Genomic DNA, 18,801 nt, shown 5'->3' on the forward strand with positions numbered 1-18,801 from the left:
GGGAAATGAACTTTGCTTGACAAATAAAAATATTTCTGCTGACATTAAATTTTTATAAAGTGAAGAAGTACTCTCCTAGGTTGCCTAAGGGAACAGGGAAGAAAATGCACGTTTTGGGTCTAACGTGCACACAATCCCTGGTCCCTTGCACATAGAAATCTAAGACAACTATCTACCCTCCTGGTTATCTTTAAAACCAGCTTTTCCCGTTTCAGCTCACTGTGAGTCCTAGAAAGTAATCTTGACCTTCAAAACAGGTAGGAGAGGGTAAAAGAGGGGATAAATGGTGATGGAAGGAGACTTGACTTGGGGTGGTGAGCACAGATGATGTATTATAGAATTGTACACCTGAAGCCTATATAATTTTTTTAACCAACTAGAGGTCTGGTGCATGAAATTATGCATGGGTGGCGGTCCCTCAGCCTGGCCAGGGATCAGGGCCGATTGGGGCCTTCTCGCCCAGTCCTGACTCAGGGAGGGACAGTGGGAGGTTGGCTGTGGGAGTGCACTGACCACCAGGGGGCAGCTCCTGCATTGAGTGTTTGCCCCCTGGTGGTCAGTGTGCATCATAGTGACTGGTGGACTGGTTGTTTGGTCACTTAGGCTGTTATATATATAGATATCTCCTTAATAAATTCAATTTTAAAAAAACCCACAAAAAGCTTAAGGAATTTAGTTACAATGTTTATAAGTTAAGAAAACATACTCAGGCAGTGAAAATAATTTTGCCTCAGTATTATAAACCAGATATATCCAAATAGAGTATAGAATTTCATTTTTCGTTCCTTCAGGGTTTATGGAGTCACAGGGAGAAAAACCAGTTTTCATCCTTTTACACCACATTTTCTTTTCTCCCGGCCGTTTTTCTCTCAGCGAGGTGAAAGGGAGGTTATTCAGCGGGCCTGCAGGAAGCTTTCAAGGTGTGGCCCTTGTCACTACTCCTATGTCTTAGGGAACCGGGCAGATAGGCGCATCCTGTGTAACCCAGCAAACAGGAAGCGAAGTGCGGCAGAGCCAGGGCAGGGCTGGGAGTGGGATCAGTCGCAGAGCTCGTGTCCCACCGAGGGCTCTCTATGGGCATTGATTCCAGAAGAGTGTTTTCTGCAGGGGTATCTGGCTCAGTCCCTGCTTATGGAAGGTGTGCTGATGACCTGCGTGGCCTTGCTAAGGGATGGGGACAGTCACTTGATTGGTGCCTGTTTTGCCACCTGTTGAACTACACTCTCCATCAGCTGCCTCGCTCAGGGCTCTTCCAGGCCGTGAGTCACGCAACCCCTTGGCGAGGGGTCTGTGCAGGCAGCAGCCGCAGCCCTCACACGTCCACCAGTTCAGAGCCAGCAGCTGGCTCCAGCCCAGCAGTGGCGGGTGTGGTAGGACGTGGGGCACGGGGTACTGATGAATACAGGCTGTCCTTCCAAATAGTTGGCTTTATATCAGGCCTTTCTTTTTTTTTTTTTTTTAAAGGAAAGTTAGTGAGTGTGTGGATTCCCATTTAGCAGGAGTATATTGAGTTTCTTAGATCCTATTGGCACCTGTGCACCGTGGAAACTGGTACTGTGTGAAGGAGGAGGTTCAAAGATACGTTAAGATGCTGTGTTCTCAGAGACAAGAAGGTACAAGAGGTACAGAAGTCCTTGGGAGTACTTCCTACAAAGAGGCTGTGGTCTCTCTCTCTGGGGGGACCAGGGACATGTGCTTAGAGGTGGTGGCTTTGATATGGATATTAAGGATCCCCAGAGCTCATTGTTAGAGATGGAGCAGAAAGAAGAGAGGGACATTTCAGCAAATACAGTGAATAAAGTGAAAGTATGGAACACACACACACACACACACACACACACACACTATGTAGTTGGTGGTCATTGGGGATCTCTGGGGGATATTGGAGCAAAAGACTGATATGAGCAAAGTTTGAGGGGAAGTTCTAATTTTGCCTAATTACAGTTAAAGTGAGGATTAGAAAGAAAGAAACTTGGAGATGTGTAGATTCATTTGCAGGGGTCTGGTGATGGGATCCCAGGGAGAGTTCTTAACAAAGGTGGTGACAAGGTCTGGAAAGGACAAAGGAGAGAGAAGCTAGGGAGGAAGTAAGGATGAGCCGCAGTGTCTTGTAAACGTGACTATCACAGAATAGGGCAAAGTGAAGGAGAAGGCAGGTCCGCTGGAAACGTACATGGAAGAACTGCCAAAAGTAGGAGCTAATGGAAGGTAGGAATCTGAGGTTGACGTGCCAGTGGAGCATTGGATGGGGCATGCATGGCAAGTGGTCCTCGGGAAAGGCGCTGGGGCTGGAAAGTAGGATTAAGGATGACTGGACTAGGGAACGATTCATGCCATAGCAGGAGTTGGAATGAGGGGCATCAGGACTTTATAAGGCTGGTTAGGAGGTGAGAAGTAATAATGTGAACGTCACAGAGGAAAATGCTACACAGCCTTGTAAACAATTTGACCTGGAAATTAAGGAAATAAAGGTAATGATGCCCCTGGCAGTAGTGGAGTTGCAACAAGACGGTCGTCATGGTGGGGGTTGGAGGGCTTTGGGGGCACGCTATGTTGGGGTAGAGTGATGGGTAGTGAATGGTGAGAATGATGAGTTTTGTTTCATATTTAAATAAGATGCCTGAAGGAGAGTTAAAATGCTATGTTTAACAAGCTGTCAAAGATTTGCAAGAGAGGGTTCTGGGACCAGAATAGATTTAGGGCAGTCAAGGTGAGTGAGGAACTGACCGATTAAGTAAAAGCAGAGACACAAGAACAGAAACACGGAGCTTGGAAGCTAGAGGTCAAAGAGAAACAAGGAAGGGTCTCCTGGATTTTGTTGAATTGGTTATAAAATAGGAAAACGAAGAAAATACAACACAAGTGCTGGAAAGAGGGTGTCAGAAAGAAGGTAGTAGTGATGGTGTCAAGTTAGATGGACAGGTTAAGGGAGATGAGCACTGTGAGAGTCATTGCAACTAGGTGTGGGTGGTGGAAGCTAATGTTTCCTTGGAGCAGGTGGAAGAATGGAGGGACAGGTGTAGGAAGTGGCCAGTGGGACTAGCCTCATCCTCCCACGTCATCATCTCAGTAGGTGAGGCTGCACCATGGGTGCTTCATGTTCAGTTAACCGTGATTCCTTTTCGTCTGTGGTGTAAGAGTTTTTCTTTAACCTTTCTCTAGTAAATCTTTAAGCTTGTTTTTCCCATGGTCTTTACTACTTCCTTCTATCCATCTTCAGAATGTCCTAGATGTCATCGTTCTAGAAGCCCACAGGCTTCTGTCTTTTCAAATTTGATTCTGAGTCTATGATTCGGATCTGAATTAAAATCCCAGAAGTTTCTCTAGGAGTCCTCAACTGGGAAGTCAGATTCCGGGAGCTATGGTTTCAGGTGCCTTTTCCTATCTCCATAGCAATACTTCCGTGGCCTTATCTATTGTTTCCATGTCATTGAAGGCTGAAATCCAGTTCTGTTACATACGCAGTTTGGAGGGTGCAAGAAGTGAGATTAGGGGTCTCAGAGACCGATTGATCTTCAGGAAATGCTGAAAGGTCAAAATCTTTGTCTTACGAGAGAAGTTTTGTTTCCACAGTTTTTTATTCATTTGGTTTGCCCCTTAATTTACAGCTAAATCCCTAAACAATGGACAGATGTTCGCAAAGGCCTCAGACTAATGTGACATTAACTTCATGGTAGAGCCCGATCCCCATTTCTAATCTTATTCTAAAGGAGACCAACTCAGGATGGCAAGCACACCCCACCATCTTTCCACTCCCCAGTGCTAGGTCCTTCTTTCCCCCACTTGTTCATAGTTGTCGGCAGACATCATTTTGAACACACTGTCATAGAGGCTGGGCCTCCACTGGGAGGGGGTCATTGGAGCAACACTGCGGACGGAGTTGGAGCTCTGGGCAGGGCTGGAGGGCCTTAGAAAGGACTATAGTGTTCAGAATTCACGGGAGGGTGGATATGGCAGCATTGTGTCCAAGGGCAAAGATACAAGAAGGAAATGGAGCTCTTCTAGTGACATGAGAGGCCAACGAAGCCAGAACCCGAACCCATTTTTTGTATCTTTTGCCCTTTGTGTTGATTCTAATGTAATTTTGTTAATTATATCACCACCCCAAGGAGTGAGTAGGCTCTATGCCCATTTTACAGATAAACTAGTTTGAGGTTCAGCAAATGAAGGAAGTTGTAGGTCCAACTGCAAGCAAGTTGACGAGCTAGGATTGGAACTGGTCCTGCTTGGCTCCGAAGCCCTTTCTCCACATGGCTTTGCCCTCAGAGGAAGGGACTAAAACTTACTTCTGTGTAGACAGGTTTTCTTGGTGCATCTGAAAACCTTCGACCATGTGTGTCTTTCTTTGATTTCTCTTCCCCATTTGTTCTTGGTCTGTGACTTGTTCTTTTGGTTGACACTCCAGGAGACAGACAGGGTCTGTTTGCATCCAAAACAGAACGTGTTTCCACATCTCTGGGTGAGCTGTGTGCCACCCCGCATTCCTTCCATCTGGAGGCGGGCAGAGCGCAGCTGTGGCTGTGAGGCAGGGGGACCAGCTGTGCCAGCTGCCAGTTGACACCAGGGCACATGCTGTCTTGGCCCCATTGCTCGCGTGTGCCCAGCTCAAGTGGCTGCGTGATTGGCGTTTGTCAGTGCCACGGATGTGGAAAGAATTCTATGCGCTCGGGAGGAAAAATTTCACAATACCTCCTGTTTCATGTGCCACATGTTCCATAAAAATATCACGAGTCTACGCTTGTTTGCGCACAAGCGGGCTGCTGGTAGCCCGACCCATGGCCTCTGAGGAGCTCTGGTTATCATTGACCTTGCAGGCCTTCGTGGCTTCTGAGAGCTTTGAACCAAGCTGTGTTTTCATCCTGATTTTCACATGGCCGAGTTGCAGATGATGTATATTTTGTTCAACTTACACTATTAAATAGAGGAATGTGCCCCGGGGTCATCAGTCATTAGCATATGTGGCGGTGACGGCGGCTAGGTGATTACCCTGAGAAAAGCAAGGGCTTCTTCAGAACAGCCAAGAGCAGCAAGTGGAAAGTCTCCTTGCTTAGAGATCTCCACTCACCTTCTGCTTCTCCTTTTTTAAACATTTCAAATGATGAAATGAAACTAACAGTATTTCCTTTTTTTGCTATTTTGCAGAAAAAACCGCTGTCTGCGATAATAAAGGAAGTCTGTGACGGGTGAGTGTTGTTACTCAGGATTCACCTGAGGGGCTCCGGGCCACAACTTGAGGGGCAAATAGAATATTCCCGTGTGATGGTCAGATGTCACTCATAAGTCACCCCTCGACCTGCCCAAAGACACCCCAAATGCCTACGTGAGATGTGCATGCCTCTTTCCACCCAGAGGTTACCTTGTTCCTTAACAGGAAGGTGTGAACTGGCCGTGTGGGTACCTTGGGCGGGGGGCGGGGGAGGCTCTGTTTATTGTGAGAAGCTGCGCTCACCCATCGGTCTCAGCAGGGAGCGGCCTAACGTTCCGGAGTTAGATGCTCACCTCATTTGGTATCAGGGAGGGCCACGCAGGCCCCGTAAAGAGGAAAGTATGACACAGGTCAGCGGCCACTCGCAGCCCGTGGACGGCCCAGCAGCGCGCTTTCCCACTTCTCTTTGGCCGCACACAGTCAGGGGAAAGCACGTACTAGCTGCTTGTGGGTGTTTCTCTCTTACAACAGAACTGTGGGTAGAAGGTACCTGGGATTTACCTAAGATCCAGGATACTTCGCTAGAATGTTCCAGTTTGCAGCAAGCCAGAGTGATTGGGAATTGGAGAGTGCAGAGGCAATCAAAATGCAGCGGCTATCAAAAGCTTAAATTGCATTCATTTCCTTTGTTTTCCCGTCTCTGCTCCACGCCTTCAACATAGGGAAGAGTGTAACTTTATATTGAAACATCACCCCTGCCCGAAGCCAAGCAGGTGAAATGCTGCAGTGAGCAGGAGGCTTGGAATGAAACCTGGGTGGGCCTCAGGGGGAAAGAACGGGTCTTAGGGTGACAGGTGGACTGATATCGTTTAGAATTAGCAACTACGTTGTGGGGGGTGTAATAGGGTGTCCAATTCCTCCACCTCTGCCAAACTAACAATTAAAGTGACCGTTCACTGGTTTTCTGACCAGTTTATGCTTATATTTCAGGTGGTCCGTGCCCAACCATGAACTCTTCGCTCTGCAGCATGCCGACAGCTCAAACTTCTACATCACGGAAAAGGTAGGTCTGCCTGGGATTGAATCTGGGACAATTAGCCTTTAAGGAAGTTGAAACATGAGTGATGTTTCCTCTGCTCAGGACCATACTGGTCTACAGTTCACATTGACCCTCCACAAAGTGGAGTCTGCACAGCAAGGAACTGCCCCATCAGTACTACCAGGCGGCATTTAGCCCATCCAAGAGTGAAGACCACTAGGTCTCTATGTCCCGTGTTAGCAACTGCACTTACTTCTAACAGCGAGTTCACTCATTTTCTCTCTCATTGCGTGGTTGAAGCATTAATGGGACCCTTAATGACAGCCTAGCTCCCTTTCACAACGTTTCCCCCAGCAATGCCTAAACCCTCTTCAAGGTCTTGAAACAATGGCAAGAACTTTTTTAAGCTGGCGTTGTGCAGGCTCAGGTGTTCGGTGGCTTTGGGGAGCCCTGCTTTCTTCTCGGTGATGTTTATGCTGTGGGGAGCTTGGAGGAGAGCGGGGGGTTGTGAAGACGACGGGGGCTCTGGCAGCTGGGAAATCAGTGGGAGAAGGGAAAACTGACCTTCATTCAGAACCTACTGGATGCCCGGAAGTGGGCCAGGATTGTTACATCTGTTTGTTGATTTCTTCCTCGAGACTCACCCATGATGCATGATGCACACACATTGGCTTTTGTTGACAGACAAGGAACTGAATCAAAAAAGTCCAGTGGCTTGGTCAGCATCTCAGGGGTAGTGACCGAGAGAATCAAGAAGCAAGTCCACGTCTTTGCGCTCCCGTCACTTTTCCTGTGGGGGTTTCTAGAGAAGCTGAGCATCCAGCTGGGTTTTATGGAGCATTCACTGAGATGCAGGGAGCCAACATGGTCCTCGTGGAACATGTAACCTGGTGCCGTCGGTGGGGAGGAGGGGGCAGCTCTGTGAAAAGTTTTCACCACAGCGAGGTGGGCAGCGCGGGGACAGAAGTAAATGGAGAATGCTCTGGGAGGAGGGAGATTGGGGCGACCTCTGGCTTTGGGCTTTGTTCCTCCGTCAGTGGCCCCTAGAGTAACCCCAGGTTTACCCACAAGTCAAGTGATGGTGGAAGGTGGATGCAGTAGTGGGCCTTATGCCCACTGTGACTGCTCACTTTACATGAGGAGCGTGTGTGTGTGTGTGTTGGGGGGCGGGGGTGTGAGGGAGGACAGCCACAGCCTGGAAATGCTTCCAGAATTTGCCTTGTTCTGTCCAGGTGCACACGGGAACTTTCATAACGCCTGTGCTTTCCTCGTCACCGGCTGCTGGTGCTGAGAGTTAACGCTGGGACTGGACCTCCTGCCATGTTAATGTGACTTGTTCCTTTGACTCACTCCACAGACACTTAGCTCCCTGTCCTCATGCTTCATTTTCTTAGTATTTTTCATTTATTTTATCCTGCCTTCAGATAATCTACATGCTGCTCTTTGTAAGATAAAGAGGAGATAAATAAGGTTCAGCGCTAGCAGGGAAATGTATTGCTGACGATCGCCTTAAGCAGAAGACTCATTTCAACTTGGTTCACCTTTTAAAGGCAGCTAACATATTGTGACTTTGGGGTGTCATTGGAAAAGATTGGGTGGTTCTCTGCTCACTGAGGTATAATGCGAAAAAGTGTAAAAACTTTTAAGTGATAAGATTATAGGACAGTGGAAGTTATAGTAGGGTTTTACAAACATCACCAGCTAGTGGATAATGCAATCAATTCAGTTCATTGTAATCGTGTTAAAAAATGGAATAGAATAGATAGACTAGGTCGGAGTGTATCTCCTGCATAGCTTGTGAAATACTTGTGTCTCACGCACACAGATAGAACCCTTGGATTTGGGCTGGACTCTGACCCGGGGTTGTGGTCCACAGTCGGTGAGCCACCCTGAGCCCTGCCTTTGATTAGCCTCTCTCTGCCTGTGTCCCCTGGTGGCTGTCCTGTCTTCTGTCACCATTGTCAGGGGACTGGAGTTCATTGGCGATTCCTAACGACAGGATTCTCAGACTAGAGAACGTAGCATCCCGGGGAGAACCTTTTAAAAGTACAGAATTTTAGACCCTGACCTGGGCGACTCATGGAGCAGGCCTGGGATGTGGCCTGGGTTTGCATGCAGACAGCCCTCCTGGGGTCCTGGTGCAGGCACCGGGGACCACCTGGAAGCCCTGGGCCCTGGGCCCCTCTTCCGAAGAGGTGGGCTCTGTGCACCGTGAACGGAAGTCATGCCCTAAGTTCGACCTAGGAGCGTGTTTGTGTGCAGCTGATTCTTGGAAAAACTTAAAAATTCATGCAGCATTTATGCTTTTGTTCTAATTAAAATTAACATAGACTCAGCCAGTTTAAACTCCTCAGAATAGTAGGAAAATTATAATATTATTGGGCATCCTAGTCATTTTCTGGGAAATTGTTCTGCTGGAGGAAGTTCTTGTTGAGTTTAAAAGGGGCTGCCACCTCCCCGGCCATCGTGGCTCAGTTGTTAAGCTTCGGCCCATGAACCAGGAGGTCGTGGTTCAATTCCCAGTCAGGGCACATGCCCGGCTTTTGCCCAGGAGCGGGCGTGCAACAGGTAGCCAGTTGATGTTTTTATCTCTCTATCCCTCTCCTTCCCTCTCTCTAAAATCAATAAACATAAATAAAATAAAATAAAAGGGACTGCCACCTAAGCCTGTCATTCCATCTGTCCCTCTCCAGTGGGCAGTGGCAGCAGAGATTATTCTTTTTAAAAATATATATTTTTATTGATTTTAGAGAAGAAGGGAGCGGGAGAGAGAGATAGAAACATCAGTGAGAGAGAAACATTAATCGCTGCCTCCCGCAGGCCCCCTGCATGAGCCCTGACTGGGAACCTAACCCGTTACCTCGTGGTTCATGGGTCAGTGCTCAGATGCTCCACCATGAGCCACACCAGCTCGGCAGGGGCTGTTCTTTTAGGAAGAGTTTGAGGCATGAGGAGACTCATCTTCCCAATACTTTGTTTGTAATTAAGATGTCACGCCTTTTCCCCCTGCAGCTGTTCCACAGCACTCTGCACTGCAGGGCAGGGAAGGGCCTCAAGCCAATGTCTGCAGGGGCAGACCTGGGCTGCCTGCCATCTGCCGTTAGGTCCAGGTAGCTCCTTGCAAGTTTTCCTAGAACTAGAGCCCATTTTCCATCTTTTCAGGCAATGTATTTAGCACGATCTTGGGCACTTACAGCCCAGTGAGTTGTTAGGTAATACTGGCCTCACCATGGTAACTGGTGACTGATGCTTGAAGCCTGTGTGTGTTCTTAGTTACTGATCTCCCCTTGTGTACGAGGTGGTCTCCTCCTCTGCCAGAGATCAGCTGTGACCTGTCATTTTAGAGAACATTTCCCCAGGCCTGGCAGCCAGCACAGGTTGTGGCCGGTGGACTGGGGCTGGGGCTCCCCAGGAAGGCAGCTCCCACCTGGCCCCAGCCCCCTCTCTGTAACCTCCTTATTTGCTTATTGGCCCATTAGCTTCGCTCTTTCCGTGCAGTGGGGGAGTGTCACATTGTCAAGCAGCGTTAAGCAGAAGTGTAGCATGCAAATGCCTTGGAGAAAGCTAAGCGTTAGCTGTTCACAAGTTCACATTCTGCCCCAGAGACTTTTGTATCTCGGTTATGTCTGGGGCCGGGGGAGAGAATAAAAAATGAAAAGTAAATTGTGTATTTTTAGCTTTATTGAGGTATAATTGACAAATAAAGTTGTAAGATCATGGTAAAGTGTCCATCATGGTAATTAGATATGCCGATACATTTTGAAAGGATTCCTCCCATCTACCTAATTAGCACATCCATCACCTCATTTATTTATTTACTTATTTGGTGAGCACAGGTAAGTTCTCCTGTCTCAGCAAATTTCAGTTCTATGCTACAGTGTTATCGACCATAATCACCGTATTTTACGTTACATCCTCCATATCCTCCGTCTTCATTCATCTTACAGCTGAAGTTTGTGCCCTTCTCCCAGCCTCTCTCCATTTCTCTCAGCCCCTCAGCCCATGGCAACCACTGATCTGCTCTGTTTCTGTTTGGCTTTGTTTTTAAGATTTTAGATATAAGCGATGCCCTGCAGTGTTTGTCTTTCCATGTGGGACTTACCTCTTGGTGTAATGCCCGCAGGGGCCATCCATGATGTTGAAAATGGCAGGATTTCCTTCTCCCTCGGGGCTGAGTAATATTCCAGTGAGCACACACATACCACGTCTTTCCTCATCACCTGTCCACGGCCACTTACGTTGCTTCCATGTCTGGGCTATTGTCGATGCTGCGATGAGCACGGTGGTGCTTATCTCTCTGGTAACCTCTTTTCATTTTCTTTGGAAATATACCCAGAAAGTGGGGTTTCTGGTTCATTATGCTAGTTGAGTTTTTGATTGTTTTGAGGAACTTCCATCATACTGTTTCCCATAGTGGCTGCACCCATTTACATCTCCATCAAGAGGGCTCTCTTTCTTTTCAGCATCCTCACCAACTCTCTTTCTTTCTCTCTCCAACCCCCCCCTTTTAGATGATGGTCATTCTAACATGTGTGAGATAAACTGTCATTGTGGCTTTCATACATTGTGGCATTTTCCTGATTGTTAATGATCTTGAGCATATTTTCATATACTCATCAATCATTTATATACCTTCTTTCAAAAAATGTCTATTTAGCTCTTCTGTCCATTTTAAAATTGGATTGTTTGTTGTTTTGCTATTGACTCTTGTGAGTTCTTTATATAATTTGGATATTAACCCCTTTGTCAGATATGTGATTTGTATACACTTTTCTCCCATTTCATAGCTTGCCTTTTCATTCGGTCCATGGTTTCCTTTGCTGTGCAGTCCTACTTGTTTACTTGTGTGGATTGCGTGTTAACTTCAAATATTCCAGTGGAATTTGTCTTCTGCGATGGGGAGGAATATGCATTGGCGTTCTCTGTCCTCATTCCGGTCTGATGATGCGGGTATTATCTCCATTTTACAGTGAGGAATGTGAGACCGAGAGTGACTAGGCAACAACTTGTTTAGGTCACTCGGATGGGCAGCGGTCAGACTGAGGCTGGGACCCAGGTGCCACCTCCTGACGCCCTCCTTCCCAGTACCTGGGCCCCCATACAGTTACGATGCCCTTTGTTTGCTGACGCAGCCAGTGATTCTGACCGTTACTGCCTCGAGAACTCAGGCAGGAAGTTACAGCCTGTGGCATTGGCTGCGAGCCTCAGCCTGTCCCTTCCTTATTCCTTAAGAGGGTACGTTAGAGGAAGTGTAACAGGCAGTCTCCCCCTCACAGGGGCTAGAAAATGATTTTCACTTGCCTTTCGTGGGGATTATCTAATGGTCTGAGAGAGTATTAAAGCCCCCATCGCAGTCCTTGTAGGCAAACAGGAACCTGGCCTTACCACCCTTAATTCTAAGCACGCAGGAGGCAGTTCCCAGGAGCAGGGCATGGTGGGGGATGTCATTGGCGGGTTGGGCAACGTGGACCTTGAAGTTTTATCCCGATTTCAGAATGGCATTTGGTTTCCCCTGTGAAGACCTTCATGTGGTCTACCTCGAAGGGAGGAAATCCCATTTTGTGATATCAGCGGTAACTACGCCTGACCCAGGCCCTCTCTGCAAAGCTGGCCCCAGGGACCTTGGGGCAGAGGTAGGGTTGTTTGAAGAGCACCCCTTCTCTGCAGTTTCCACTTCCTAGGTGCTCTGAGTTCTCAGGCCCCGAGCCCCCGAGCACCACGGGCAGACAGGGATGCACAACACCGGGGGCCTGGTGCTCCCCATCAGGTCAGGAGACGACTCCGTTACTGGCATTCAGTTCATCTCTCACGCCCCCAGGCCTGGGCTCTGCAAAGAGCTTAGTGAGGGTCCATTCTCCATGCTCTGCATCTCCAGGTCCTGGAATGAACACAGGTTCTGAGGAAGGAGAGGCAGGAACATTCTCCTTGGCTGCAGTTACCATGGCCAGCCGCGCTCTGAACATACTACATGAAAAATCCCAGAGAACAGTTCTCAGTATTCATGTGTGTGCTGTTCGGAGAAGCCTGATGAAGTCTCATGCAGTCCCGCTCCATCCCACCTGGGATGTGACTCATCCCTCTCCTCGCTGTCCGCCCATTAGTCACCTGCTTGCATCCTGATGATCAGATCAGGTGTCACCGTGCTGTGCTCAGGTCCCCCTCCTTTTACCTAATCACAGCCCAGGGCACAAGAGTAGTGATGCTGGCAGTTCTGATGCCTCAGAGAAGCTGCAAGTGCTTCCTTCAAGTGAGAAGGTAGAAGTTCCCAGCGTAGTAAGGGAGGGGCACATCGCATGCTCAGGTGGCTGTGGCGAGAGGACTCTTCTGTCCGGGAGACTGTGGGAAAGGAAGAGTAAATAAATGTGTGCTAGTTTGCTGAGAGAGCACCTGCCACCCTCACATATCGATAACTGTTTTTTACAGTATATTGTTATAATTGTCCTATTGTATTATTGGTTATTGTGAATGGCTCACTGTGCCCAAATTTATACATTAAACTCTAGCATAGGTGTGTGTGTGTACGAACAGAGTACCGAGAGGGTTTGGTGCTGCCCTTGGTTCAGGCACCTACCAGAGAGTCTTGGAACGTATCCCCTGTGGAAAGGGGCGGCTACTAGAAGAGAAAGGGGTTCAGAGGGTCCTGGAGCAGGCTGGCTGAGTTTGAATGGCATCTGATCTGAATTCTGAGAGACTAATGGGAAATGTAGTCCCTGAAAGACCACTCGTCTGGGAGCTTTAGGCATCTGGCAGGCCAGTGGGGAGTGACGGAGGGGGTGGGGGGAGGCAGTGACCACGGCCCTGAACATTTGTGGAGGCTCACGGTGTGACAAGCGCTCAGCCACGCGCTCCCCGCGGACCGTGTGGTGTGGAATCTTCACAGTGAGCCCGTGGGCCGGCTTTGATTGTTCCACACTCCACATTGCAGTGGGCACTGCGGAGGCTCAGGATATGGGAGGCTCAGGGTGGGGATGACGGCGTGGACCTGGCCCAAGAAGTCTGCCTGCAGAGCGCCAACCAGTGCTCCAGGCTGTGCTGTGGACAGGCAGGCGTTTCTGGACGTCCGCAGCGGCAGGCCCCCAGGGCCTGGTACTGGAGGTAGAAATCCATTTTCCATTCTCTTCTTTCTCCTCCCTGGTTTCCACAGTGGCCAGTCCTCATTCACCACCTCTGAGTCCTCCCCAAAGCACTGCATTCTATGGACACCTTTGCCCCAATAACAGCGATTGATCAGCATTGCTAAACCATGCCTTAGCCATCCCCCCAAAGTGCCCACGTGTCCCCAGAGCCCCTCCCCACCTGGAAGGGAACGGGGCCCCCGCTGTGTGGGCAGCTCCGCTCTGACCAGAGACGGTGGAGGGCACCTCCGGGCTGGGTCAGAGGACATGAGGGTGCATGTCTCCGTTGGTCGCTAAACAAGATGAGAGCAGGGCTGTCCCCTGGCTGTCTGAGGAGCTCTGAGATGCAAACAGTTCAGATGGATGCACGCGTGTTTGCACGTCCAGCTCGCCTTTCTGGTGTGTGGCGTGGGCTGCCAGGGAAGGAGACAGGGCACCGCCCCGGGCTCGTCCGCCTCTGCCTGGTGAGGATCCTCAGGCCCAGGCAGCGCAGGGCCCCTCGCCCCATCTCCTCAATGTGGCTCAGAGAGTGTGAGGTCCGGGGTATTTCCGGGAAGATTGGGGAATTTTCTTCTACTTTGAATATAATCTGAAAAGTGTAAAATTGTTTTTAAATGATAAGTTATATGATCATAGAGGCAGTAGTATTGTTTTCCAAACTGCAGGTTATTATTTATTAGTGGGTATAAAATCAGTTGAGTAGGCTGAAAGAGCATTAAACATGGACTATAATAAAGACAAGAGTATGTTCCATGTGTCGTTTGCTGGAATATTTCTTTCATTTCACTCCTGTAACACATGGTGGTGTTAGTTTTCACCCGGCTTGGGTCAAAAATGTTTGCAAGTCACTGAACATCATTACAAGGGGGATTAAGAAGGAAAAATACAAGCGGCCAGGGGTTTAAGGAAGACACGTTCTGAGTGTGCTCTTCCCTGAAGAAAGTAACACACACACACACACACACACACACACCCCTATACCACTACCAAACGACATCCAACACAGGCAAAGGCATGTGCCTCCAGGGAGCTGCCCTGCCCTGGCTCCTGGGAGGGTCCTCTCTGTGGCCTGGTGCCAGGGATCTCTTCCCTGCTGCCCCACAGCCAATTGGGACCAGAAGTTGACCCCTTGCCACCCATGTAGGTCTTACTCTGATCACAGAGCTCTCCCTAGGACAGGTGGGCTCTGTCATCTGAGCCCAGGGTCCTTGTAAATTTCCGAACCGTCCACGTCCTAGGACGCATTCCCGGTTGTGCAAGATTCCCACGTTTGTTCCACAGGAGCCTCTGTCGCTTCCTCAGCAAACTCCCCCTGCCAGGTGTGACCAGCACGGCTGCCACCTGTGGACCTGGCCAGAGCCGCCAGCACTGGCTCTCAGCAGGCAGGCCGGGCAAGGAAAGGTGTGCCTGCCTCCCCCTTGCCCCGTCCCTTGACTCCAAGCCCTTCTCTCCGCTGCCCCTTGGCCCTCTCTGCCTCCTGTCTCGCGCCTGCTGTCTGCATCGCCTTCGTTAGACGCCCAGGTCACCTCTGCCTGGCACGGAGGCCTTTCTCCCTTGACTTGTGACTGAGCCTGACTTCAGTTAGGGATGCTGTGAGCCCTGCTGGCTGCCTGTGGGCCGGTCACCAGGCTCTGGGGAGCGGGTCTTCCTGGACAGGCTGGTGGCCCTGGCTCTCCCAGCCCGTCACTGGGGCTGTCGAGAGGAAACAGCCACGCCAGGAGGAGAAAAGCTGAGAAGGCATGGATTTGACTCAAGAAATGTGTCCTGATGCCCATATGTGCCAGCACTGTGCTGGGCTGGAGGTAGTTCCCACCTTCCTGATGCCCAAGTCCAGAAGGGGAGAAAGACAGTTGGCATTCACCCCGCATTGACCAGTTACAACTGTAAGTGCCACAAAGGACAAATGCGAGTGTCCAGACCTAATTTAGCCTGGAGCAGGTGATATTCAAGCAGAAATCTAAGAGGAAAGGCTGGGAGTGAAGGGGTGAAGCCCGTAAAATGGGCAAGATGTTGGCTGGAGAATTTGGCGTCAGTCCCAGTTTTCCAGGCCTGGGAGGCCATGGTCAGGGTTTTGAACCTCATGCTAAGAGCACTGGGAATCCCTCAGAGGGCTTTAAGCTGAGCCTGACCACAGATGCTTAGGCTGTGGCCCTGTGATTAGTCTGGATGCACCATACTGGAGGAGAGCTGGAAGCTGTGCTAGAAACCATCAGAAAATGACTCACTGGGGAGAGGAAAGAATGCCTGGATTTTTGAAATACCCGATGAGATTGACATCAAAGGCTGGTAGAAAATAGGACCAGATAAGAATCTTCTTGGAATGTCGCCTTCAAAAGCTTGTTGACTGTTCCTTGACATTTCGGTGAAGGGCACCGATGACGCAATGCAGGTGAATAATACTGCTCAGGTATGTCCACAGGGATGCGTTCTTGATAAATTTGTTGATGTGCGCAACCCGATAAAATGTTAATGTATAGTTACCTTACTATCATATCTAATTCTGACTTCCCTTTTGGACACTCCTAAGTCAGAATATAAAAATTATCTAACTTATATTCATAGGTAAATAAGTGGAGAAATGTCTATAAGTAGGACATGAACTCTTCTGCTTTATTATATTTGTGTATTTACTTATTATTGATTTTTAGAGAGAGAGAGAGGGAGAGGGATAGAGAGATAGAAATATCAATGAGAGAGAAATGTCTGTCTCCTGCAAGCCCACCACTGGGGATCAAGCCCACAACCCGGCCATGTGCTCTGACCTCTTGGTTCCTGGATCAGTGCTCAACCACTGAGCCATACCAGCCTGACTCTGTTTATTTAAAAAAACATCTTTATTGAGATATCTTAATAAAAAAATCTACCTAATTACAGTGCACAATGCAGTGGCTTTTACTGTATTTACAGGCTTGTGTCGCACTGTGTTTTTAGGCAGTAAAGCTGGGTCTCTTCCACCTGGGCTGCTTCCATCTTCCCAAGCACGGCTCTCAGATTCAGGGTAGATTCATGCTGGGGCCCAAGCATTTTTCACAAGTGAGGGCGGTCCCGGTGCCATGTTGAACGCTACCCGCTGAGAGTGACAGTGGCCTCTGGGTCCTTCCCCGTATTCCTGCTCACAGACGAAAACCCACTCCGAATTCCCGCGGGCTCCATGACCTGGAGGCAGCTTTCTGACTGGTCTCTGCCACTGCCCAGAAGAATGGGGCCCACCTTTCTTACTTGGCCTGGCCCCAGTCAGGATCTAGCCCCAGTCAACATTCTCTGTTGTGTGGCCTGTCCCTTGTTCCCCTAACTTTAGACAAGCTGCCTTAGTGTTCTCCAGGTAAGCTTGGCTCTGTCTCCCCAGTGTGGCTTTTCCTGGCATTCAGAACCACCCCAGACCTAGGTTTCAGGCACTAGATTGGATGTTGGGGATAAAGGCATGAGATGACAGACTCCTTGCTTCTGGGAAATGCGTCTCCGCAGCGAACACGCGCTGGAAGCAATGCCATTAACACGCTGTCACTTCAGGGCAGCTCCGTCCTCTCGCCACCGAACCGGAACTGTACGATGGACGGGACCTGGGCTGCTTGTCTGACATCATCTTAACCCCAGTTGGGAGATTAGTTTCTTAATTCAGTCCTCCTCTCAGCCTCTTCCCTCCTCTCTGCTGCTCTAGGAACTACTGTCTCTTTAATTTATTATCCCTTAGCTTCATTTTTCCCCCACTAATTGGGACCTGACTCTTTATTGTGGCCTTGAACTCTTCTTTAACTGTGAGCTAATCTGTATTTCCTCTCGGCCGGATCCAAGTGCTTTACCACAAAAAACTGTGTGCCCACCTCTGGGTGCCCTCCAGGGTCTCGCGTGGTTCCCTAGTGTAATATGTAGGTGTCCCAGGATTGTGTGCTGATTTGATGTGATGCAGTTTTCTTTGAAAGATAAACTGTACACTTCATTGCTGAATAAATTATGTGCGATGCTGGTTAATTCAGTTTTCAAAATACGCACGTAACCCTTTCAGATGACTAACAGTGGAGGAATTGCAAAGTGAATAAATAATCTTAACACTCCTCTTACCAAGAGTCTCAAATCAGTGTTAGAAAGTTTCAGTTCCTGATTATCGGACACGACTGATTATCAGTTTCAAAACAAGTACATACATACTTTCATGTATATATACACACATGCATATAGATGTACACACATACTAGTATACACACATGCATATACACATGCACACATAATATCTATACTCTGCTAGATGTCGATTAAATGTTTTTAAAGCTTCACAAGATTTCATGAAATGATATGTAAACTGAGTCACATGGACTTGAGTGCTCCCTCTTGAAAATAAATGATGTTGTTCTGAGAACACTTCAGCTTTCAGCTGTAGGAATTTATCTCCAGTTCACAGCAATAACAATGGGAGGGGAAACTAAGAGACCCTCTGGTACCTTATACATATATATCACCATTCTGTAGACAGACAAACCACAATACAACACCCGAGTCAGTAGTATCATTTTTATTTCCAGTTATTGCAAATAACAACTTCTGTGAACCAAACTGTAGTTGTAAGAGATAATTTACCCAAAGTTATGTGATTCTTCAGTTTTGAGAAAGTGAGTTTTCCTTCCTTTCACCCTGTGGGATCCATGAATATACATGCAGCTCACCCATCTTCAGTGTTTTATTTCAGTTCATTGTTCAGTGGAAGCTGTGGCCACAGAACAGTAGAGAGGACCCCAGGCTGAAACACAGACTGCCGTGTTTCCAAGGAGGAAACCATGGGTGATGAGTTAGGAACCTTGTTGGCACTCTCTCCCTAACCCCACACTCTATATCCAATGAAGAGAAGCTTTCCATAGTCACACTCCACTGTGGAGACATTTTACAATAACCCAGGAACAACTGGACGCAACTATTCATTTATTTATTTTTCTTTTTATTTATTTATTAAATATATTTTATTGATTTTTTTTTTACGGAGAGGAAGGGAGAGGGATAGAGAGTTAGAAACATCAGTGAGAGAGAAACATCGATCAGCTGCCAGGTTGATCTCTTCCCACACACCCATGCCTCCCCTCTGAGATTCCTGGAGAGCATTATGCTAAGCGAAATAAGCCAGTCAGGGAACAACAAGTATCACATGATCTCACTCATTTGTGAAATCTAATGAACAAAATAAACCAGTGAATGAAATAGACCCAGAGACCTAGAAACACAGAACAGATTGGAATGCAACTCTTTATAATCAGAGTTACATGGACACATGGGCCAAGCAAGCCACTAAGAACAGGTTGAAGCAAGAATTTAAAAAATATATATATTTTTATTGATTTCAGAGAGGAAGGAAGAGGAAGAGAGAGATAGAAACATTAATGATGAGAGAGAATCATTGATCAACTGCCTCCTGCACACCCCCAGCTGAGGATCAAGCCCCGTAACCTGGGCATGTGCCCTTGACCCGAATCGAACCTGGGACCCTTCAGTCCGCAGGCCGATGCTCTATCCACCAA

At 48.3% G+C, this 18,801-nt stretch overlaps 1 protein-coding gene across 1 annotated transcript in view; it reads left to right on the forward strand.

Annotated features, from left to right (window-relative positions):
• Nucleotides 1–18,801, forward strand: part of ELMO1 (engulfment and cell motility 1) — a 396,326-nt gene that overhangs the window by 92,197 nt on the left and 285,328 nt on the right. The window contains exons 3-4 of the mRNA XM_015559688.1: nucleotides 5,143–5,183; nucleotides 6,137–6,209. Of these exons, the coding sequence (XP_015415174.1) occupies nucleotides 5,143–5,183; nucleotides 6,137–6,209 (114 nt within the window). The remainder of the gene's footprint in view (nucleotides 1–5,142; nucleotides 5,184–6,136; nucleotides 6,210–18,801) is intronic.

Source organism: Myotis davidii, unplaced genomic scaffold, assembly GCF_000327345.1.
Source record: "Myotis davidii unplaced genomic scaffold, ASM32734v1 scaffold573, whole genome shotgun sequence".
In the NCBI taxonomy this organism is placed as follows: Eukaryota; Metazoa; Chordata; class Mammalia; order Chiroptera; family Vespertilionidae; genus Myotis; species Myotis davidii.